Here is a 22,419-nt window from a genome sequence, read left to right on the forward strand (position 1 = left end):
TGCCCGGTTTGCGTTAAACGATAGGAAGATGTGATTGGACAGCGTAGGATGCCCCGCCCCTCCACACACACACAGAGCACTTCCAATTCATAAATTTCATCGAGTGCACCCCCTGCTGGGTGATGTAGTCCTCATCACTCGGCCGTCACATAGTCCTTCATGATGTGTCTTTTTTTTTTGTGGAAACGAAAAACGTCCGTTAGGATTAAATAAGAAGGTAGATAAAATCACATGCCGGCACATCTTGGCACTTTTCAAAGTTAATGAAAATATTGGTATTGTCTCTGTATTCAAATATATCATGGGCATAAAAGTTATTGTTGAATGGACTCGATTCCGTAATCTCCTGTTATTCTTATACTTGTCGTGTCAGCTTGTCCTGCACTTTATCTCATGTTGTATGATGAACCACTTGGCACACAATTCCTCATGTAGAGGGAGTGGACTTCATCGTTGGCACACCCACATTAGTCTCTGTGTTCGTTCTGTGACCGCCGGCAGTTTTTAAAGTTCGTCCTCAGTGCAGGTCAACAGGTGAGTTTGGCTTCTGTCTTTTTTTTTAAGGATATTTGTTTGTTTGTTTATTTAATAAAAATATTAATAATTGACCATCTAGTCAAGGTGAAGATATTTTTGGCACAAAGGCCTATTTAAATAGTTTTCTATCCATGTAGGATTATACGTTTTTATACAATTTTATGATGATTATTATTACAACTGTTATTGTAGTTGTTGTCATTGTACTATTTTTGACTATTCTATAGAAGGACATCCAATGTAAGCCTAATATCTATAACGACAGCTCAATATAAGGCTCACATGATGTGTTGATCTAACTTAATTTCCTTTATGTCCAACAATTACTTATTATTTATTACTTACTTATTACCTATTATTAGGCTACGATAATTCTCGCGGTATTCATCAAGTAAGTCAGAAAGCCACAGCTTTTTGAAAGCTAAACTCAAAAATAACTTGTGACGACACACAAACCGCAGATACGAAGAATGGGCTTATCTGTCACAAAATAGGTTTGGCCTTCTTCGTTCAGTTTTTCCTTTCTTTCTCAAACGGCTTTATACAAAGGCCCAGGCATTCTGATGAATAGTGTGTGGAAATATAAGTGTGTGAGTTTGTTGAGTGTAATAGCCTACATTATAATAACTCAATACATGCACAGTGTTTGGCGTGGCGTGGATGCATTTGTGTATGACGTGGTTATCAGTAGGCCTAACCCAGAATCAGCTCTGGAGAAATGACGTCACGGGCCGAATCTCGCTTCAGCACCTGCGTCGCACGGACAGCACGCTCGTGCTGCTCTGAGATAAGAGCCTGGATGACCCTAGCTCCTCGTAGGCTATGGGCCTCCTCACTGCACACGGAATTGTTATTAGCCGTTCTTTTCATTGCTGCCATTGTTATCTAATATTTTTTTTATCGGTGTCATTTTATGATTAGGCAAACGAACAACGGTTTACTTTCAAATAAATAGATTGGGCTATGGAAATTATACTTTTTTTATACACAGGAAAAACAGCTTTCCTGAACAGATCGGTCTCCCTCAAGTGTTGAGTGTAGAGATGTATTTATTATAATTCGATCGTATTTTGTCGTTAACCAGAGCAAGAACAGCTTGAGTGCCATGGCTGCCTTTCTACACCATTGCCCCTTCCTGAAGTCGGCCCCAAAACCCGCTCTGCGGCGGACCGGCGCGGCTCTGCTCTCCCTGGCCGACCGGTGCCCCATCATCGCTCGCCAGATCACCGTTAAAACCGACATGTACGCCGCGCCCAACCAGGCAGCGCCAAGGCACTGGGCTCTGGACCAGAGGCGGTGGTACGCCCAGTCCGCCGGCCAGGTCGCGGTGTCCCTGGCGAAAAGCTGTCCCTTCGTCGCCTCCGAAATACGAGTGGTGCGGGCAAGCTCCGAGGTACAGGAGGACGTACAGCAGGACTACAAACCAGGTACACCGAAAGCACAACGCAAGAATACAACGACAGCTAGCAAATCAATCAAAAAGTCAGTAAAAATAATAATAAACAGATTTCCTTTTTATCAGTAGCCTATGAGTATTACATTTTGCATTATTATATCTCAAATTAGGCCTATTATTATTTATATCTACCAACAATATCTTTAAAATATTCCTCCACGCAGTAGTCTATTTGCCACTTTATTTCCAGTTTTTGAAAGAATATAATAGAAGAATGAAACCTAGATAATACCTTTTGAAGAATAGAAGAATAGCTTAGCATAGCATATCATTTAACGAGTGAACCAAAGTTTTATGGTTGACCGACGGCCCGATAGCTCGCCCAGACGGGGAAACATCGTTGACGGATGCGATCAGGGCACATAAAGCTCTCACAGCTCTAACAAGCCAGTCCACCCTCCCCACCACCACCACCACCACCCCCCCACCCCCCCGTGTGTGCCAGGTGTGATGGCCTCTCTGCTGAACGGTCTCACGGGTTTGGTTCCCCGGCCGTCTCAGGGCCCTGCCGCCCCCACCGTCTCCCAGCTGCTCCAGGACAACATGAGTGAGTCTCAGGGTGCTAGCATCGTCACAGCGGACGACCTGGTGCTCACCGCACAGCAAAAATATACGGATGAGGCTGAGAGGACAGAATGCATGGCCGCTAGAGGGGTTGTAGTGGCTATAGGGTCTTCAACTTTGAGTTGAATGGTAGTTGACTACCTCCCCAATGTCCGGGGCCTGGCCTAGGTTAGGCGTCCTTGAGTAAGACGCCTAACCACTACCTGCTCCTCCTCCTCCTCCTCCTCCTGTTCTCCTAAACAAAAATACTAAATAGTAGCAGTAATCGATACAATAGTTGGCATCATTTATACCAAACAAAACAAAAACCCAGTCTCTTTTTTGTCCCGGCAGTCAGCGGCAGCTACAACTACGACCGCTTCTTCGAGGACAAGATCGCGGAGAAGAAGAACGACCACACGTACCGCGTCTTCAAGACCGTCAACCGCGACTGCGAGGTGTTCCCGTTCGCCGAGGACTACTCGCTGCCGGGGAGGGAGGGCGCCCGGGTGTCCGTGTGGTGCAGCAACGACTACCTGGGGATGAGTCGACACCCACAGGTGCTGAACGGAATCAGGTGAGGCGGCCACAGGGGGAGTCACGGCCCTGCACATCAAACTCACTCAACGTTTAAGCTACATCGTTGTTCTTTGTTGATGCTACGGTTCTGTGTTCAGTGTCGGGGTTAGTGGCTGGGGTGTTGGGACTCAAAGCATTGAAGGGTACTGTGTTTGATCCCCCACTCTCCTCAAGCTATGCTATGATGGCCAGTGTCTGAATGAACTGGAAGTGCCTTTGGATAAACACATCTCCTTACTAGTGAAAAGCAATGGGAAGCTTCCAAATCGTAAAAGAATGGTCGCAGGGATCATCGCTGTATCAACCACCCAGTGTTCTGGAAGGTTCCTAGGAATGGAAAGAAGATGACAACCGACTAAACTATACAATAGACATTGAGCAGATGCTCTTACATTGAGTATGTTAATATACACACACACAGCGTTCATGAAGGCAGGTAGTTGTCATGTGTCTTGGATACCTACAAGTAGAGTGGGGATATTGGGGATAAAGCCCAGAACTTTTCAGGGTGTCAAACACCCTGACCACTTGACTACCCCATACCCCAACAGGATGACATGCAGTATGTGGAATGAAACGACCGTAGAAGGAAACTTGTGAATATAATGGTTTATTTTCCCATGATTTTCTGCTGCCGTCTGTTTTCCCATACGTCGTATGGATTGTGAATTACTAATAAAAAATGTATTAAAAGACCAAAAAAATAAAAAGAGCTTCCACCCAATGCTTCATGGAGGGAATAGACCCTCCATGATCAATACTAAACCCAGGAGGAACACACTAATAATGTACCATGTGTGACGGTGGACCAGCGAGGCCCTGGAGAAGCATGGAGCAGGCGCCGGGGGAACCAGGAACATCTCGGGCACCAGCAACATCCACGTGACCCTGGAGAGAGAGCTGGCCGAGCTGCACGGGAAGGACGGCGCGCTGGTGTTCTCCTCCTGCTTCGTGGCCAACGACTCCACCCTCTTCACCCTGGCCAAGATGCTGCCCGGTAAGCACTGGTCCCGACCTCCGGGTCAAAGGTCAGAGGTCAAGCATAAAAAGGTGTTTGGTTCAGGGTGGATATCTGATTCATCTTGAAGCTGTACCAGAAGGAGCACAGCAAGCAGGTGTTCTACGTCGCGATCTACAGAGATTATATTACATTCTGCGTCATCATCATCATCATCATCGTCATCATGGCAGTAACGATAGCAATCAAACCGTTTAATTATACATTTGACGTCTTTGCACACTAAAGCTCCCAGACGTTAAAGAACCTCACAGCACCAACCGTGCAAAGCTGAAATAAATCATGAGCCAAGGATGCATTATTAAAACTCTGCATTAACACGCGGGTGCTGATATACTGTACTCTGGGGATGTGTGTGTGTGTGTGTGTGTGTGTGTGTGTGTGTGTGTGTGTGTGTGTGTGTGTGTGTGTGTGTGTGTGTGTGTGTGTGTGTGTGTGTGTGTGTGTGTGTACGTGTGCGTGTGTTCGCCAGGCTGCGAGATCTACTCCGACGCGGGGAACCACGCTTCGATGATCCAGGGCATCAGGAACAGCGGCGCCAAGCGCTTCATCTTCCGCCACAACGACAGCCAGCACCTGGAGGAGCTGCTGGCGTGCTCCGACCCCAAGACCCCCAAGATAGTGGCCTTCGAGACCGTGCACTCCATGGACGGTGGGTGCTGCCGACCGCACCGCACCAGCCGGGGGTTGTTAGAATGTTGCCGCTGAAAACACTGGATGTTTGTATCCGTTATTACGTGCTTAATAATAGGGTAGATTACTGCCTTCTACAAAGACATAATCAATGGAGTGGAGAGGAGAATTGGATTCAGGCTTTGGTAGTGTTTTCAAAGGACCCACTTTGAGGCTGAGCTCACGTTTAGTGAGCTAATAACCTGCGTCTTCTCGTATTGCTGCTCGTTCAAAAGCGTATTTATTTCAGAGTACATAACAGTAGGAAGTAAACTTCATCAACGATTGTCATTGTGTGCCGAGGCAGTAGCCTCCTCTATGCACTCACTGAAGGTGTAGCCTATGTGCTGTCGCTCTTGCTGAATTAAATCAAATGTAAACATAATTTACATAGCATTACTTTTAAGTCGCAATGTGTAAGATTGAGCCCCTCCTAGTGTGAGGGAGACATATAGAATTGGACTAGCGTATCTTGGCAGGCTGGGTGGTGTGTGAGGAGGGGCTTTGGAGGGTCAATAGAACTTATTGACCCTTTATTGAATCACCATCGATCAGCATTGACTACAGATACGTCTAGGTATATTAAGCTAAGAGCTTGTTGAAATGTTAAACATTGCGACCAAAAAAATGGATGCATCTATGAGGTTAAATTAAAGAATAGGTTCAATAATATAACATTGTATAGCCTTTGGTTGGCATGTTTTAATACTTTTTGTTTGCATGGATAACCCTATTGGGAATCGAACCCGTGACCCCAGCAGTGCTAATGCTTTGCTCACTGCCCCCCCAGGTGCGATCTGCCCCCTAGAGGAGCTGTGTGACGTGGCCCACCGCCACGGGGCCCTCACCTTCGTGGACGAGGTGCACGCCGTGGGGCTGTACGGGGCCCACGGCGCCGGCGTGGGCGAGAGGGACAACGTGATGCACAAGCTAGACATCGTCTCGGGGACCCTGGGTGAGTGCCCCCCCAAAACCGGGGGGACAGGGTGGGGAAGGGGGTAAGGGGAGGGATCCGCTTTGTTGTTGGTTTGTTTATTTTTGGTCTTGAATGCACACTTGAATGTTTTTATTATTATTATTATTATTTTGTATAAATTAAATTCTTTCATACATTGTTGACAGAAATTTCTTAATGCGTAATCCTGTCGTTTGGGAGATGATAATATGAGATGATAGGTATTTTATCAGTGACAGAACATTAACAGTGACAGGTTTAAAGACATAACAACTACTATAACTGACAGTTAAGAACAAAATGTGCAAAGAGATTACATTAAATGCTGGGGCATAAGCAGAATTTAATAAAGTTTTCGCGTTGAATAAAATACATTATTTCCACATCGGTCTCTACTATCTCACCCAACTGATAAACAAAAGTTTAGGTCAAGGTCAACGAGTTCATACTGACAGAGATTCACTACACTACAGACACTAACTCCCTTCTGGCTGAAGCGTCATTCAGTGTCAATGACTGCAAGCATTGCTGTCGTATTGCATCATCGTCGCCTGGCTTGACTCTGGCCCGATGCTGGCGTGTTGAAGCGTGTCTCTTATCAGAGGAGAACATGAAGTGAAGGCACGGCCCTTCTCCTCCCTGCCTGGGCGCTCGTGATAAGACCTCCTCCTCTCTATCCTCGCTGAGTGCAATACCTCCACGTTCCCACTCCGCTAATCCTGTCTAAAGATTCTCCCTGACTCTGCCCGTCCATGACAACGCCACAGGAAGACATGAAGAAACGATACCAACCCATGGATCTTTTTCTCGTTTCAACCTTGGTTTTCAATCTCCAAAGCCCTCAGAAGTGCCTTTGTATTCAAAGGGTTTATTGACATCCAAGGGTTTATTTACTTATTATGATAACTAAAATGCTGTTCGTTAACATTAACATAGCCACCACGTCTCACGCCTACTACTTATTGTATGTTGTACGTCCTGGCACTTGTATGTTGTATTTAGTTATGGTACTTAGTTGTGTAGCATCTTAACCTAGCTATCATTGTTGCATGCGGGGAATGGGTTAACCCAGCGATTGTTAGTGCTTGGCCCTTGTTGTTTTGTTTCACTTTCTTCTGACAAAAGACCCTATTGTAAGTCATTTGGGATAGAAGCGTCTGCTAAATGCCCTAAATGTAAATGTCGATGTAATATTCTTCATGTCTCCACTCACCTGTTACAGGCAAGGCCTTCGGCTGCGTGGGCGGCTACATCGCCAGTAGCGCCGCCCTGGTGGACACCGTGCGCTCCTACGCCGCGGGCTTCATCTTCACCACCTCGCTGCCCCCCATGGTGCTGGCCGGGGCGCTGGAGTCGGTCCGTGTTCTGCGCAGCCCCGAGGGCCAGGCCCTGCGCCGCACGCACCAGAGGCACGTCAAGCACATGAGGCAGCTGCTCCTGGACAACGGCCTGCCCGTCATCAACTGCCCCAGCCACATCATCCCCATCAAGGTAGGCTGGGAGGAATGGTGACCCCCTCTTCTTCATGTCTCCACTCACGTTATAGCCTAAGGCAAGGCCTTTCGGCTGCGTGGGTCACTCAAGCTACAACACACAGTGGCATTCAACAGGTGAAAGGTTAAAGGTCACATAATATATTATACCCTCAGGCGTGAGTGGGATTAGCCGTTACAAGCCGTTTTGAAAATCTGCCTCTTCTGACATCACAAGTGGGCGTGTCCGCCCTAGATGTGCGCTGGATAGATCAGTCTACCAGCCTACCCGGTGGACTGTAGCAAACGTTGCTCATCTATCCGTCATACATCTAGGTCAGGGGTTCTCAAAGTTTTGACAACTGAGGGCCAATTTAGGAACCCAAAATTTGACTGAGGGCCGCCAAAGGAAAAGATTTTTTGGCGGGAAACGCCGTCAGCATCCCAGTGGTGAAAAAAAACATTGCACCCGCACCGTGGACCTCTGGGAGTGAGGTCAAGTGAGGTCTAAATCATGAAACTGAGGTTCACCCTTTCAAAGTAATGTACATCCGGATTAAAACCAAAAAATGTAAAAGGATTTAATTGAAAGCTAGAGAGAGTCGAATTTTCTCTTTATATTTATTTATATTTGTTTAAATTAATATTGATTAAAAAAAAAAAAAGTTTCTTTTTTTTTTATAACTTACATAATTATGTATGTCATTGCGGGCCGCCAGGAATGATTCCGCGGGCCGCCATTGGCCCGCGGGCCGCACTTTGAGAACCAATGATCTAGGTGGACATGCCCACTTGCGCTGTCAGAAGTGGCCGATTAAAAATAAAAAACGGCTTATCACACTCACACCTGGTGGTATAACACAATATGGGACCTTTAACCTTTCGCCAGTTGAATGCCACTGTGTGCTGTTCCCTACGCCACCACAGGTGGGTGACGCCGAGCTCAACACCATGATGTGTGACGCCCTGCTGGAGAGACACAGCATCTACGTCCAGGCCATCAACTACCCCACGGTCCCCCGTGGAGAGGAGCTGCTCCGCCTGGCCCCCTCCCCCCATCACGACGCCGCCATGATGGAGTACTTTGTGGGTGAGTGCCAAGCGCCCCCCCCTCCCCCACCCCTCCCCCACCCCCCTTCATTGTTCCTCGACCGGATCTCCAGTCATGGTCGCAGTTGAGTTGTGCTCTGATAAATGACAGCTGAGGTGAAGCGGGACCAAGGGGGGTTGGTGGGTGATTGATGGTCATGCCTTCGTGGCGTAGCATTGCATGGACAGCAGCCCGCCCTCAAATCATCCCTTCCCATTATTGCCATCCAACAATTACCAGAATGGGCATAGTTCCTTTGAGTGGCAATAGTATGTCAATCACATTCCTGTTAGATAACTGTTTTGATGAATTGATCTTGAACCGTACTGGTTGAAATTGAAATGGTTGAGTTTCATTGCGCTTGAAAGCTTCTCAAATTTATATTTTCTTGCGTTTACAGAGAAGCTGGTGGAAGTCTGGCAGGAGGCGGGACTTCCTCTTGCCAACCAGACCAACATTTCCTGCAATTTCTGTGGCTCCGCGCTGCACTTCGACCTGATGAGCGAATGGGAGAAATCCTACTTTGGCAACATGGAGCCCCAATACATTACAATGTCTGCCTAGTCCTTACCGCCCCATCGTGGGCATTACCATGACCTCATTGTCCCTAGCATGATAACCTATAACTATCATTACCATGATGGCCTTATCATCACCATTGGTCCTTTTCGTCTTTTTTTGCCAAATGATTGCCATGACAACCTAGTCATTACCATGTTTCTCTTGTCATTACCATGAACCTGTAGTCATTGCCACCTCTGCCTTTGACATTGTCTTCCTAATCATCACTCTGACAACATAGTAATTGACATTACTGCCTAATCCTCACCATGACATGATGTCGTCATTACCATGTCTCTTCTCATTGCCATGACTTCTTAGGCGTTAGTCTGTCTAGCCATGTACACTTCTGCCAACCTAGCCATAGACCTTTGAAGAATAAGGCCCAATCCCAATTCTACCCCTTACCCCTTCCCCTTCCCCCTCCCCCTTGTTTTGAAGGGGGAAGGGGAAGGGGTAAGGGGAAGGCATAAGGGGTAGAAATGGGATTGGGCCTATGGCCCAATCCCATTCCTACCCCTTACCCCTTCAAAACAAGGGGGAGGGGTAAGAGGTAGAAATGGGATTGAGCCTTAGTCCCGCCTCCGAGGCTCCAGTTCCCTCCGTCAAATGTCTATGGGAAATAACATCGGGCTTTTGAAAGATCGTACATAACAAACTCTGTAGGTGGCGAAGAAGTAAAAGCTGTGTCACGTTTTGAACTACACTTTTTCCGTGTAATTTCGACTGGGTATTTGGATTGTCGGGGCCAGCATTAAGTAGCATTAATAATCGTTTACTACTTAAACGGCGCCGACAATTCAAAAACCCGTCGAAATTACATGGAAAAAGTGTGTGGTTCAAAACGTGACGCAGCCTTTAATTCTTTGCCACCGACATTTGTTATGTTATATGCGGGACTTATTCTTCAGAGGTCTATGACAACCTAGCCATTGTGGTGTCTGCTTGTACCAGTAGTGCTTTACTAGTCTTTACCCTACTGCCTAGTCAATGTCACAAGTTCATTTTAAACTGAAAGTTTCAATAATAGTGTCCACTTTTCAATTGGATACAAATCTTGAGGTGCTTGTAGAGAAAACTGGATTACAGTCCCACATCCAATACACATATCAACAATTAAAAAACATTTTAAATCAAATGGTTCATTTATTTATATGCATAAACGTTAACCTCATGTGGTTCATTGTATAAAACAGACTACAAAACATATTGTGTCTATAACTTGACTTCCTATCTTGAGGTAGTACTACTATTTGCAAAAGTAACTTTTATTTATGTATGGATTTATTAATGCTAAAACATGTATTCATTTGGTTGAAAGTGTGAAGATGCATTGAACCTGCACATGGGCACTTTAAAAAACGTCTTAATTCTTACATTATATAATGTTAGCACATATGGGATGACTGGACATATTCTTATTGTGGAACCCAACCAGCAGCATACACTCGCATCATTCGCTCTATATAAAGTATTATTCCCCACCGACTCCTTGAATGCATTGATTGTGACTAAAAATTATATATATATATTATAATAAAAAAACAATGATGGTCAAAGTGTCCATGATTTTGCTCTGCTTTTGATGTTAATCATATCGCACAAATATAATCATTGTATTGCTGCGTTCGATTACACCTCGGAGGTCGGAAATTCCTCACTCTTATTCGGAAAAATCCTACGCTGCGTCAACTTGAGTTCTTAGACGCAAACCTGGGTAAGATTCCACAGCTCCCAGTTCAAGCCACAATACAATTTGATGTAATTTCAAAATGGCCATCCACATCGAAAGCGGTGGGAAAATATTATATATATATAATATAAAAAAAACATTTATGACATTTGATTTCTTAGTATGCTTTCAGAACAATCAGAATACCAATACAATAGTTGGTTAAACAATACATACAATAAATTAATTGTTTGTGTTGTTGTTACTTCCTCAACGCAACAAAGTTTAGCGTGAGCGTCCATGTTTTTTCGAGTTGCTCCGTTCGTTCGTAGCTTGAACGCACGGAGGCCGGGGTCGACGCGATTCCCCCTCCCGACTTCTCACCTCCGAACAGAACCGAACGCAGCATAACACCTCAGACTTTGTACTCCCAAAAGTCTCAATGGTTTTTCGCTGTTCTATAAAAGCCCACCAACATGACATCTCTAGAATCAGGCACTGACACCCCACCGAACTGCAGAGGGGGAGATATACGTCAACGCGGAACAGGCCTCGCCCCACAGGGGAGACCCTGACCCAGAACTCTGAACCTGGCTCATCCTGCGTCGCTGCTTGCCCCCCTCCCTCCCGCCACTAGCTGACGTTACAGGGCCCCCCTCCCTCCCGCCACTAGCTGACGTTACAGGGCCCCCCTCCCCCCGCCACTAGCTGACGTTACAGGGCCCCCCTCCCCCCCGCCACTAGCTGACGTTACATGGCCCCCCCACCTCCCGCCACTAGCTGACGCTACAGGGCCCCCCTCCCCCCCGCCACTAGCTGACGTTACATGGCCCCCCTCCCCCCCGCCACTAGCTGACGTTACAGGGGCTGCCCGCCTCCCGCTTCACCCTGGCCCTGAGGCGCCGCAGCCCTGCGTTTTCCCCGTCCAGGACCAGCCCGTCCTCCACCAGCCTCCAGGCCTCGCCGAGCCGCTGCTCCCCGTAGCGCCGCAGCGCCCCCCGCAGGAAGCACTCCCCCAGCGGGCCCCGGCCCACGCCGGCCTCGGCGCACCGCACCGCCCGGGCCCGGTGGAGCGCCAGCGCCCGGGAGAAGTCGTCCAGCGCGGGGCCCTCTCTGCGGCTCAGCAGGAGGCTGTGGCCCCGCCTGCAGAGGTCCTCCGCCCGGGCGCCCCTCTCCTCCTCCCCCTCCCCCTCCTCCGTCGCCGCTGCCGCCTTCGGGGCTCCGGAGCCGTCGGCGTGGCTACGGATCACGCCGTCCAGGTCGGCCACGGCGCGCTCGTGGAGGCCCAGCCGGGCCAGGCAGGCGGCCCGCTGCCGCAGGTACTGGAGCCTCCGGGGGCCGGCGGCGGCGGCGGCCTGGACCGCCACGGTCAGCAGGGGGAGGGTGCTGGACCAGCTGCCAGCGGAGGACAGACGGCCGGCCTCCTGAGCAGCAGCCTGGGGGGGTTAACGGGAGGTCACTGCTGGGTGGACAGACGTCCCAACCAGGGATACACGTTTGAACATGGGCAGGATGGTTGAGCGGCGAGGGTGATGGGGCACCAAGCAGAAAGGGTTCTGGGTTCGATCCCCGATATCCACAACATGTATACCACCGGTTAGCATCGTTGACAAAAAAAATTACCTTCACCCCGACCGGTACTCTAATGAGCTGAATTAAAAATGCCTGCTAATTTAATATATACCATAGCAAATAGCAAACCTTTAACTAAACTTTCATTAAATGTGCCGTCAATATTTAACCATGAAAACAACTATCTTTAGTACACAACCTGTCACCATCCAAAACAAATAATATATATTTTTTACATAATTTTTTTGACGTTTACAGGTTATGTAAAAAAAAAAATATATAATCTAAAATATATTTTTGACGTTGGCAGAGTGGAAAGGGAGCACAGGTAACCACCAACCGCTCACCTGCGTCACGCGTCTCCTGTGGCTGAGGGGGAGCAGGCTGAGCAGGAAGCCCAGGATGGAGGGGTCTTTCTCGGCCAGTGTGCTGAGCCGCTGGGCCGCGCCCTGGTAGTCCTGCTGCCACGCCTCCACCACGCCCTGCCGGGCCTGGGCCACGGCCTCCCGCGGCTCCTGGCCAAACACCTGGCTCAGGTGAGCTCCCGCCGCCTTCACCTCACCTGCAGCCGGGGACAGGAAGCCACGGGGTCATCGGTGACCACGTTGGATTTGAACGCTGACTTATTGTATGGTCATTTAAAATCCAACTTGTTCTCTGTCATGTATCAAACAAATAAAAGTTCTAACTGTTTAGGCAGACAACTTGAAGCACACACGGCAGACTAATGACTAGTATTATTTATTATATCACCTAGTTATCCAGGGTAGAACGAAGTACCAAGAGAGCCCCCTAGTGGCGATTCTGCCTTATATACTTTCAGGAACAAGAGATGACTTCCACCTTATTAAGAACCAATCACATTGATCTGTGTATATACACAACTGATTAACCACACTGATTAATATTCTGTGTTGGGAAAACCACATTTTTCTAAATCCATACTGTCAAGTAAAATTGACTTTACAGTATGGATAAAGATGATGCATTTCAGATGAGTTCATCTTGAGATTTCCTTTCCCCTGTTTACTTCACCTGGAACCAATACATGATGGTCAGTAGAACTGCAATTGTCTGTGTGTCTCCAGAGAGTCTGCTCTCCCACCAGATTACTTTTAGTGATTGCTTCCTCTTCAAGCAAGCTGTTATTGCTCAGCCAAAGCAAGACCTTTGACACAGTTTCTTTCAATCTCAAAATTAAAAGATTCCGACCAAGATAATCCCACCAATACCACTAGGATGCGATACTCTAGGGTAGACTGAACACCCATTAAGGTTTGACCCCATGAGGATCTTTCAGCAAAGTGCTGGATGCTAGGTTGATGCAGTGACAAGGACGTATATAATTTTGTTCAAGAAGCAGAGACGCGTTTGTTTCAATTCGTCGTGATTGTTCGTTCATATTTTGCTGCTTTCATCATCGAATGAAACTTTGAACTTCTAGGTTCTAGGTTGAGAGTCTTTGCAGCCCGCTATGCCCAGGATAGGGCATAGGACAGGGCATAGCGGGACAACACTATGGGGGCCTTCAGCGCTCCATTCCATGGGAGAACAGCGGCAACATGGAGGCCGAGAGCTCCACTTACCTTTGGCTAGGAGTGCATCAACGTAGAGGAGGTGCCACCTGGGGTTCCTGCAGTCCACCCTCAGCAGAGCTCCGCTGATCAAGAAGGCCTCCCTCAGCTGATCCTCCTGGCAGGGCACCGCCTTGGCGACCAAGCTCTGCAGCTGATTGGTCCGGCAGTACTGCTCCAACCAATCACAGACCAGTGTCCGGGCCTTGTCCTTCAGCGACAGGATGTCTTTGGTGACGGTGTCGACGTTGAGCCGGAGGGCTGACAGGATGTCTTCAGTGCACTCCTGGGTGAAAAATGAGCTACTTGTCAGGTTTTAACAGAACCAATCAGTGTGTTTATACATGCATACCTTTACCAGGTATTCCTAATATGGTCGTACTCTGGGTTATACATTTACATGCTGGTGTTCCGCGATCACAAGACCACTCACGTTAACATTTTGACAATCGAGGTACCTCAAAGTTTGGCTGGTTTAACCTAGCATAAAAGACGTCTCCTCTATTGTCCAACAGAGCCTCGGACTGTTAGCCATTGTGGGTCCCTAATGTGTGGTAAACACAGAACACACCCTTGTTCATGTATCTGACTCCGGATCCAACCGGATGTGACGTGAATCTCTTTCACTTGGGCGCCGAACGAACACACCAAGCATAACAGGATTACAGTGTTGACATGACAGAGTACATCGAATGACGTTCAGATAATCTAGGTGAACCGGGGGGTTACATAACACCATGGCAATAATTCTAATTACCGCCATAACCCCAGATCAGTTAATCTTTGTGCATCGCACACGTACTGAATACACCAGGGGTAGGGCTGTGCAATTATGATTTGGATTTTTGGGTCAAACAATCTCCAAACTAATAAAATCGAGTTGAAACAATATATATATATTTTATTCATTAAATGTTTGATTATGATTTTTTTCCATAATGGAGCAGTCCTAACCAGGGGTTGTCTCCACCACACCTGAAAAAAAACCACAAAATACCTTTCGCTGGTCCAGGGTCAGGTAGGTGAAGCCCCGCCCACAGAGGGCGTGCACGTGGTCCGGGCGCTCCTTGAGGATGGCGCTGAAGTCGTAGATGGCCGTCTTTCGCTGGCCGAGCAGAGCGTAACAGCGGGCTCTCTCCAGCAGAGAGTCGGCCGCCGCCCCCCCTGCATCCATCATTCAGATACACGAGGCTCATTCAGAAGGGTCGGCCATGCTCAGGGGGCCGTCAATCAACCTGGGGTCGATAGAGCCCCACGCTCACTGAAGGGGCTCCTGCTATATGATCGCTTTGGTGAACCTTGCGAGTGAGTGAGTGAGTGGGGTGAGTGAGAGAAAGTGTGTGTGTGTGTGTGTGTGTGTGTGTGTGTGTGTGTGTGTGTGTGTGTGTGTGTGTGTGTGTGTGTGTGTGTGTGTGTGTGTGTGTGTGTGTGTGTGTGTGTGTGTGTGTCAGTGTGTGTGTGTGTGTGTGCGCGCGTGCGCGCGCGTGTGTGTGTTGTTGTCGTGTTTCCCTGAAAACAATGCTATTTTCTTAAGGGCTGTTTTTCATTCATTCATTGCATTGATCCAAAACCTTCATTTGAGGGTGGAACGTTAAGTGTGGATCATTTGAATCAATACAAACCTGAATGATAATCCTTTTAGGGTACACAACGATAGAATAAAACGCTGCTCACATGGCTTGTTGTCGCACATGAACAGTCCGCTCTGTGTCGTCACCAATGCGATAGACAACACCACAGGCATTATTAATGTAAATAATAATGTAATAGACGTGTGTGTGACTGTGTGTGTGTGTTTGTGTCTGTGCAGGCTATAAAACTGAATCTCACCGGAGGCCATGATGGCGATGGAGAGATAGGCGACGGCCTCACGGAGAACCCCCTCCTCCTTCACGGTGTTGGAGTTGGTGTTGGTGTCGGGGTTAGGGTTGGTGGAGGTGGAGGTGTTGGTGGCAGTGGTCCCCACCAAGACGCGCTGGGAGGCGGTGTGGCAGTGGGCCTGCAGCAGCTCCTTGTCTTTGGGGCGTGCCAGCGCCAGCAGGGGCCGCAGGCAGCTGGTGTCCCCACACTGGATCAGCTTCTTCAGCAGCTGGCAGAGAGAGACCATGGATCCAGAGCGTCAGCCTTACTGGATATGTTCCTGACTTAACCTACTGTGAATGAATCAATGGCCCTTCATCATGAGGCCGAAGAACAAACACCAATGGTGTTGATGGGAAATCAGTGGGAGAGTGGATAGAGGCCTACACCGGCACTCCTCGACTTAAAGACGACTTTAAGTTTTAGAGATTTCCACATGATGCACTATAAACTCAGATGTTAAAGGATTCAACACAAACACGATGCTGACACTGGGCTAGCCTAGTTTTCTATGACTAGTTACTCCATAGAAAGCTTTTTTTATCCACAGCGTGCGTACTCTGGATTCAGATCCGGGTCATTAAACATGTGGTAGGAGTCAGACATCTCGCTCAAGGATGAAGACATGGGGCTCGAACCTTTAGGCTCAGGAGTCAAACACCGTATCCATCAAATATCGAATACCGATTCAGGGTAACAGGTCCAAACACAGAAAGACATTATCTAACCTGCACTAGTTAGGTTCAGCTTCTGGCGCACAGTTTAAAGGTGACATATTAGTGTGATTAGCCGCTACAAGACGTTTTTGAAAATCTGCCTCTTCTGACATCACACATGGGCGTGTCCACCTAGATGTATGCCGGATAGATGAGCAACGTTTGCTACAGTCCACCGGGTAGGCTGGTAGACTGATCTATCCAGCGCACATCTAGGGCGGACACGCCCACTTGTGATGTCAGAAGAGGACGATTTTCAAAACGGCTCATATCGGCTAATGTCACCTTTAACGTTTCAGACCCCTTCACGCGGCGTACTACGGACCTGGTTGGCGTCGTACATGAAGCCCCTGTTCAGCTGCAGCAGGGCCAGGCGGGCCAGGACCGGGCCCCTGGGGGCCGCCGCCGTCCCCAGGGCCAGCAGCAGCAGCCGGTGGGCCTCCTCCGCGCGGCCCAGCTGGTACAGGGCGTCCGCCGCCAGGATCTGGGGCCCGTCCGCCCCGGGCTGCAGCTCCATCAGCAGCACAGCCAGACAGTGGACGCCGCCCGGGGTGCTGGGGGTGGGCGGCGAGGGGGACGGGTGGAGGACGGGTGGAGAAGAGAGATTCACACTTCATTAAAGGCGACCTATTATATCCCCAGGTGTGAGTGGGATTAGCCGTTACAAGCCGTTTTGAAAATCGTCCTCTTCTGACATCACAAGTGGGCGTGTCCGCCCTTGATGTGTGCTGGATGGATCAGTCTACCAGCCTACCCGGTGGACTGTAGCAAACGCTGCTCATCTATCCGGCATACATTCTAGGTGGACACGCCCACTTGTGATGTCAGAAGAGGCAGATTTCCAAAACGGCTTGTAACGGCTAATCACACTCACACCTGGTGGTATAATACGTCACCTTTAACACCTGAAGGGATTTTAATTCAACCATGATTATGGTTTTTAATACCCCTAATCAAAAATAAATAATACATGTAGGTGGAATGTGTTTGGTTGATGGCTGCAGCCTCACCTGGCCCCAGTCAGACTGATATGACCAGATATTAACCACAAACAGTGACCAATGAATTCTAACATGAACAGAACAATATAATGCTTGGTTCATAGATCAATCATATCCAATCAACACTCAATAAACACTTTTTTTATGAGGCCAACTGCACAGATCAAAAGTGATTAAATATTAATTTGTTTTTTGTTTGCCTGGAAAGCCCCGCCATTATCATTGTTTAATCTCCTACATTAAGAACCCGTGGCTACCCTTCTCTGTGCTCGTCTCTCTTGGTGGGGGCCCGTATGAGTGGAGGAGGCTCCCCCTCCTTCAGGAGCTTGCCGGGCTGCAGGCTCTCCCCCCGGGGCCCGCTGCCGCCCCCCCGGCCCTCCAGCATCACCCTCCCCTGCTCCAGCAGCAGCGCCAGCAGCAGCCCCCGGCTGTTCCAGGGCACCAGGCAGCGCAGCGTCAGCCCCGCCTCCTGGGGCTGCAGCCGGCTGGCCGTCACGTAGTCCAGCGCCGCCAGGTAGCGGCGGCCCCCCGCCATGCGCAGCAGCCCCCGGCCGCACAGCGCCCGCACGCAGCTGCACGGGTGCGGGGCGCCGTGCTCGATCACCGCCTGGAAGTCCTCCGTCGCCCCCTGGTGGTCGTCCGCCAGCACCCTGGCGTAGCCGCGCAGCACGCGCACCGTGTTGTGGTAGCTGTGGGGGGCGCCGCCGGGGGGGGCCGGGGCCGCCAGCTGGCTGCAGATGGACAGCGCCTCCCGGTGCTCCCCCCGGAGCAGGAGGCACTCGGCCAGGCGCACGCGCAGCTCCCGCTCGCCGCCGCCGGGCTCCAGCCGGCACAGGGTCCGGAGGTGGGTGACGGCGGGGTCCAGCAGGTCGGCGCCCTCGTCCGAGCGCAGGTCCGCCCGGAGCAGGACCCTCTCCCGGTAGGCCAGCAGCCCCCGGTCCGCCTGCTGGCGGAGGTGCTGGCGGGCGGCCAGGCCGGCGCCGCCCCCCCCCCCGGCGAAGGACTTGCGGAAGTGTCGGCGGGCGGAGGCCGGGTGGAGCTCGAAGGCCGCGCCCAGGTCGCCGCACGCCTCCGCCGCCCGGCCCCCCGCCGAGAAGCGGGCCGCCGCCCGACCCGTGAAGAGCCTGGCCTGCGTCTCGGCGTCGGGTCCCGCCTCGCTCCCCTCGGGGGTCGAACCCGCGTCCTTTGGCTCCGCGGGCACGCCGTCCAAGAGGGCGGAGTACGCCTCGGCGCTCTCGGCGTACAGACCCGTGAACAACAGATGGGAGGCCTGCTGCTCCAGCACCGCTCTGTCGCCGGGGGTAACCGCCAGCAGGAAGTGGAGGAACTTGGACAGGTCGGCGGCGTCCAGGTCACCGTGGTGGTCCTCGCCGGCCCCCGGCGTAGACCCGTCTCCGTCAGGCCCGACGGAGGACGCGTACCGCCGGGAGAGAACGCCGCCGAAGGCCTCCACGATCCTGGGGAGGTGGTGGGCCTGGCGCCGCCTGACCAGCGCCACCGCCTCCGACGGGTTCTCCCCGTGGGCCTGGAGGTAGAGGCGGAGCCAGCGGGCGTCCTGCGGGTCAGAGCGAAGGGAGGCCAGGGCGCGGGTCAGCCCCAGCAGCGCCCGGGCACCGCCCTCCGGACGGGGGCTCCGCCGGCCCGCGAGCAGGGCGGTGCAGCGGGCGTAGATCTCGTCGCAGCCGTGACCCCCGCTCTGGAGGAGGGACTCCATCTTGAAGATGGTGGCGGACAGGTTGTTGGGGCTGAGCGTGGACAGGAACACGGCCGCCAGACCCTTACCGGCCGGGGACCCGCTCCCGTCGGGAGGGGGGTCTCCCCGGCCGTCCAGCCAGCCCTCCAGGGTGGAGACCACCGCCGCCAAGCCCGGTTTCTCCAGGGTCCGCATGTGGGCCACGGTGGAGGAGGCGTGGGTCTTGAAGGCGGAGGTGTAGCGGATGGTGGCCTCGGCCACACGGCCCGACCCGAGGAGCTGGTCCCCGTCCCTGCACAGCGCAGACACCCCATTTCTAGGAGGAACCACCGCGGCCATGATGGAGCAGTGAGCCCCCTCACGTGGTCAATGTCTCTCTCTCTCTTTTTTTCTCTCCCTCTCCAAATCTTTAGAGTGAGGCTAACATCGGGGATCCATTGTCGTTGACCTCTTCAAAAAAAAAAAAGATTACGTTAAAGTGAGTGTCCGTTGATGGAAAGACAATAAAACATGCATAAGCCAAGCCCAACAATAAATAAAGTGGTTCCCATCTTAGTTTATACAATCTATCGGGACTGAGCACTGAGCAAACTAACACAAGAAGAAAAATAAATAAGCAAGTAAGTAATATTAAATCACCTAAGCATACGGTTACAAAACATTATGTAGAATTGAAAATCAGGCCCAATACAACAAATTGCTTAAACAGGAGATAACATCATGTCCATAACTTGCATGCAATACTTCTACAGTGGAATTTGCTCACCTGCTTGTTTCGGGTGTGCGTCTTGGCGGTGCGATTCATGCACTTAAAGCATACATCGACTATCATCTAATTGCGCTCATACCTCACATCAAATAAGATGTTTAACAGGGTTCTCGCTGGTTACAGCGGCCCAACATCGGATAGTGAATGCCATACGCAACATAACAGCAACTCAAAACCATAGCCCCATCAGTGTAACTCAATAGCCCCACTACACAGCAACCGCGACCACAACACCGCCACATTCACAATAAGCACACTTGATTCCATGGATAATTGTTCGCGGTTGCGTAACTTGTAGTCCCTAACTAGTCAAATCGAGTTCGATTAAATTCGATTAAACTTTTTCCAAAAAGTGGGAAGCCCCGCATCCAGAGTTGTCGGAGTTGAGTGTCTGGTTCAGAGCAGGAGTCCTGTTGCCAGTGGAAACGGTCGACGCTCCTAACCAAAACATAATATAACAGATACGCTCGACTAGATAAGAGGTCCTTTAAAGTGTGTGAATCGAAACTAGTTTTTGTGGTAAATGATCGCTCTTCGAATCTCGAAGTTTTTAATCGTTTTAGATCTCAATCCCGAGGCTTAGACTAAAAGCAGGATTACCAATGAGGACAGTGTGTGGACTCCTTGTCTTCAAATTTGCAAGTCGTGATGAGATCACGCCGATGGAGCTCATGAATAAAAACTAGGGATCGCAAGCAAGTGGAATGTCTATGAATGGCGAACAATTTCTCATTTATCGTGCACCAGAAAGTTCCCTTTCAGCGATGTCAACAGCGCCATCTGGTGGCCGCGATCTGCATTTCAATTAGAACCAGCATTCCGTGTATATTCTTTAATAAACAATGAAATTCAATAAATAAGACATTCTATGATGTTTTACAAAAACAAGAGATGTGAAATAGAAAAATAGTCATTTCATAATTTGAAGGAAACTATAAAAGCATAAACCAATTTGTTATAAGACATTTGAACATAAGGTACAGCAACGTAACAGCAAGACCACAAATGTCTGGACTGAACCTCAAACAAATGGATTCTGATGAGAACATGTATGTGAATTATTGTTATCACACACATCTCAAAAGGTTGTATAATGGAGGTTTCTCAATTGCATACATGTAAAGATAAATACTGAAAATGGACTGAGTGAATAATACACATTATCAAAGAACCAGAAAGCACTACTTCTGTTGTCACTTTAAGATGAAAACCCTGTTCCATTGATGCTCAATGATTTCAAAGTGGGTTAAGGGGCATTTCTTAAAGCACCTAAAGCAGTTTCTTGGTCAAACTGGGCAGTAGCATCGTTTAAATACACACAATCTACCAATCGACCCCCTTGTTCCTTGTGCAGTGTAAACAGCAGGTGCAGGTCCCTCAAACAATCAACCGAAAAGGCGCTCAAAAATCAAAATAAAACCTCAATAAATTAAAGTCAGTACGATTTGTATTGCTATGAGTAGTTACTGATGAGCATCCGGTCTTGACCAGCACTCAGAACCAATTATAGTGTGTTCTCATGGCCGACGGATTGTCCCAGTGAGAAAGCGGATATTACCATGCATTAACGCTGTATCGCTCTATCCTTTAGCCAAGAAAATTAGCAATATGGACAGACATATAAATATAATATAACTATAACAAATAAATTACTTTTTCACAAAGACAAATTCTTCGTGAATATTGACTGACTGAATACACATTATCAAAGATGTAGGCCAATTTCAAAGAAGTCATCAATTATTTGTAGGAATGGAAGGTTCTGGGTTAGATTCCCAATATCTATAGTCTACCTGTAGGCAACCTTGAGCACGACAACACTAACCCTAACCTACTCCTTAAAGGTGGCAGATTATACCACCAGGTGTGAGTGGATCAGCCGTTACAAGCCCTTTGGAAAAATGCCTCTGACATCCTTCGTGGGCGTGTCCACATAGATGTGCACTGGATAGATCAGTCTACCAGCCTACCCGGTGGACTGTAGCAAACGTTGCTCATCTATCCGTCTTACATAATAATAATAATAATAATAATAATAATAATACATTTAATTTAGAGGCGCCTTCCAAGACACCCCCCCCCCCCCCCCCCAGCCTCATGGTCTCCAGGAGGGGCCCTTCACTCTGCCCCCCCCCCCCCCTCCAGCCCCATGGCCCTTCACACTGCCCCCCCCCGTCCAGCCCCAAGGTCTCCAGGAGGGGCCCTTCACACTGCCCCCCCCGTCCAGCCCCATGGTCTCCTGGACCGGCCCTTCACTCTGCCCCCCCGCCCCCCCCAGGGCCCCCAGGCGCTCCCGGAGCAGCTGGGCGCAGCCGGCCAGCTCCATGCGCTGCAGCGCGGCGTACACCTCGGGCAGGGCGGACGCGGGCCGCTGGGTCCACAGCCGCAGCATCTGGTACTGCCTCTCCCTGGAGCCCAGGCAGGCGGCGCCCGCCTCCACCTCCACCCGCTCCATCTGCTGCTCGGCCACGCCCAGGTGACGGAGCAGCTCCTTCCAGCGCCGCAGCGGCACCTCCTGGATGAGGGCGTACAGGGCGGCCGGGGGCCAGCGCTCCCCCGGAGGCCAGCGCTCCCCCGGGGGCCAGCGCTCCCCCGGGGGCCAGCTCGGAGGAGGGGTGGGTGGGGGTGGGCAGGAGGTCAGGGGGAGGGCTGATGCTGGAGGGGGGGGGGGGGGGGGGG

At 50.1% G+C, this 22,419-nt stretch overlaps 3 protein-coding genes across 4 annotated transcripts; 1 reads left to right on the forward strand and 2 right to left on the reverse strand.

Annotated features, from left to right (window-relative positions):
- The first annotated feature begins 232 nt into the window (after nucleotides 1–232).
- Nucleotides 233–10,442, forward strand: alas2 (aminolevulinate, delta-, synthase 2). Of its 2 annotated transcripts, XM_056597385.1 has the most exons (10): nucleotides 233–534; nucleotides 1,622–1,964; nucleotides 2,439–2,540; nucleotides 2,891–3,113; nucleotides 3,928–4,112; nucleotides 4,606–4,785; nucleotides 5,596–5,760; nucleotides 6,983–7,251; nucleotides 8,160–8,322; nucleotides 8,723–10,442. In XM_056597385.1, the coding sequence occupies exons 2-10, from the start codon at nucleotides 1,643–1,645 to the stop codon at nucleotides 8,884–8,886; spliced, it is 1,773 nt and encodes a 590-aa protein (XP_056453360.1). In that variant the 5' UTR covers nucleotides 233–534; nucleotides 1,622–1,642; the 3' UTR covers nucleotides 8,887–10,442. The 2 variants fall into 2 exon arrangements, 1 of the variants encoding a protein (XP_056453360.1); XR_008896375.1 differs by lacking the exons at nucleotides 8,160–8,322; nucleotides 8,723–10,442 and adding an exon at nucleotides 8,011–8,137 and having other exon boundaries at nucleotides 6,983–7,568.
- A 961-nt stretch (nucleotides 10,443–11,403) lies between these two features.
- On the reverse strand, nucleotides 11,404–21,749 carry ttc34 (tetratricopeptide repeat domain 34). The gene is made up of 9 exons (XM_056594863.1): nucleotides 19,738–21,749; nucleotides 17,536–19,421; nucleotides 16,603–16,831; nucleotides 15,668–15,790; nucleotides 15,532–15,583; nucleotides 14,699–14,865; nucleotides 13,690–13,987; nucleotides 12,475–12,689; nucleotides 11,404–11,991 (listed from the first exon to the last, which is right to left on the reverse strand). Exons 2-9 carry the CDS (start codon nucleotides 19,308–19,310, stop codon nucleotides 11,404–11,406), a joined length of 3,447 nt encoding a protein of 1,148 aa, XP_056450838.1. The 5' UTR covers nucleotides 19,311–19,421; nucleotides 19,738–21,749.
- Nucleotides 21,750–21,835: 86 nt separating this feature from the next.
- Nucleotides 21,836–22,324, reverse strand: si:ch211-112c15.8 (tumor necrosis factor receptor superfamily member 25; the record flags this gene model as incomplete). Its single annotated transcript, XM_056594970.1, has 1 exon — nucleotides 21,836–22,324. A coding segment is annotated over one exon (489 nt), but the record flags the coding sequence as incomplete, so codon positions are not given.
- Between the last annotated feature and the right edge of the window lie 95 nt (nucleotides 22,325–22,419).

The sequence above is a fragment of the Gadus chalcogrammus genome, chromosome 1, assembly GCF_026213295.1.
Source record: "Gadus chalcogrammus isolate NIFS_2021 chromosome 1, NIFS_Gcha_1.0, whole genome shotgun sequence".
Lineage (NCBI taxonomy): Eukaryota > Metazoa > Chordata > Actinopteri > Gadiformes > Gadidae > Gadus > Gadus chalcogrammus.

Excerpts from the sequence above, each read along its gene's own strand:
- ttc34 (XM_056594863.1), bottom strand. The coding sequence starts at position 19,310 with ATGGCCGCGGTGGTTCCTCCTAGAAATGGGGTGTCTGCGCTGTGCAGG. Across the intron at positions 13,988-14,698 it reads TGACCCTGGACCAGCGAAAG|GAGTGCACTGAAGACATCCT; the intron begins GTATTTTGTGGT and ends TTTTTCACCCAG. Across the intron at positions 12,690-13,689 it reads GTGGAGCTCTCGGCCTCCAT|GTGAGGTGAAGGCGGCGGGA; the intron begins GTTGCCGCTGTT and ends CCCCGGCTGCAG.
- alas2 (XM_056597385.1), top strand. The coding sequence starts at position 1,643 with ATGGCTGCCTTTCTACACCATTGCCCCTTCCTGAAGTCGGCCCCAAAA. Across the intron at positions 3,114-3,927 it reads CAGGTGCTGAACGGAATCAG|CGAGGCCCTGGAGAAGCATG; the intron begins GTGAGGCGGCCA and ends ACGGTGGACCAG. Across the intron at positions 4,113-4,605 it reads CCTGGCCAAGATGCTGCCCG|GCTGCGAGATCTACTCCGAC; the intron begins GTAAGCACTGGT and ends TGTGTTCGCCAG.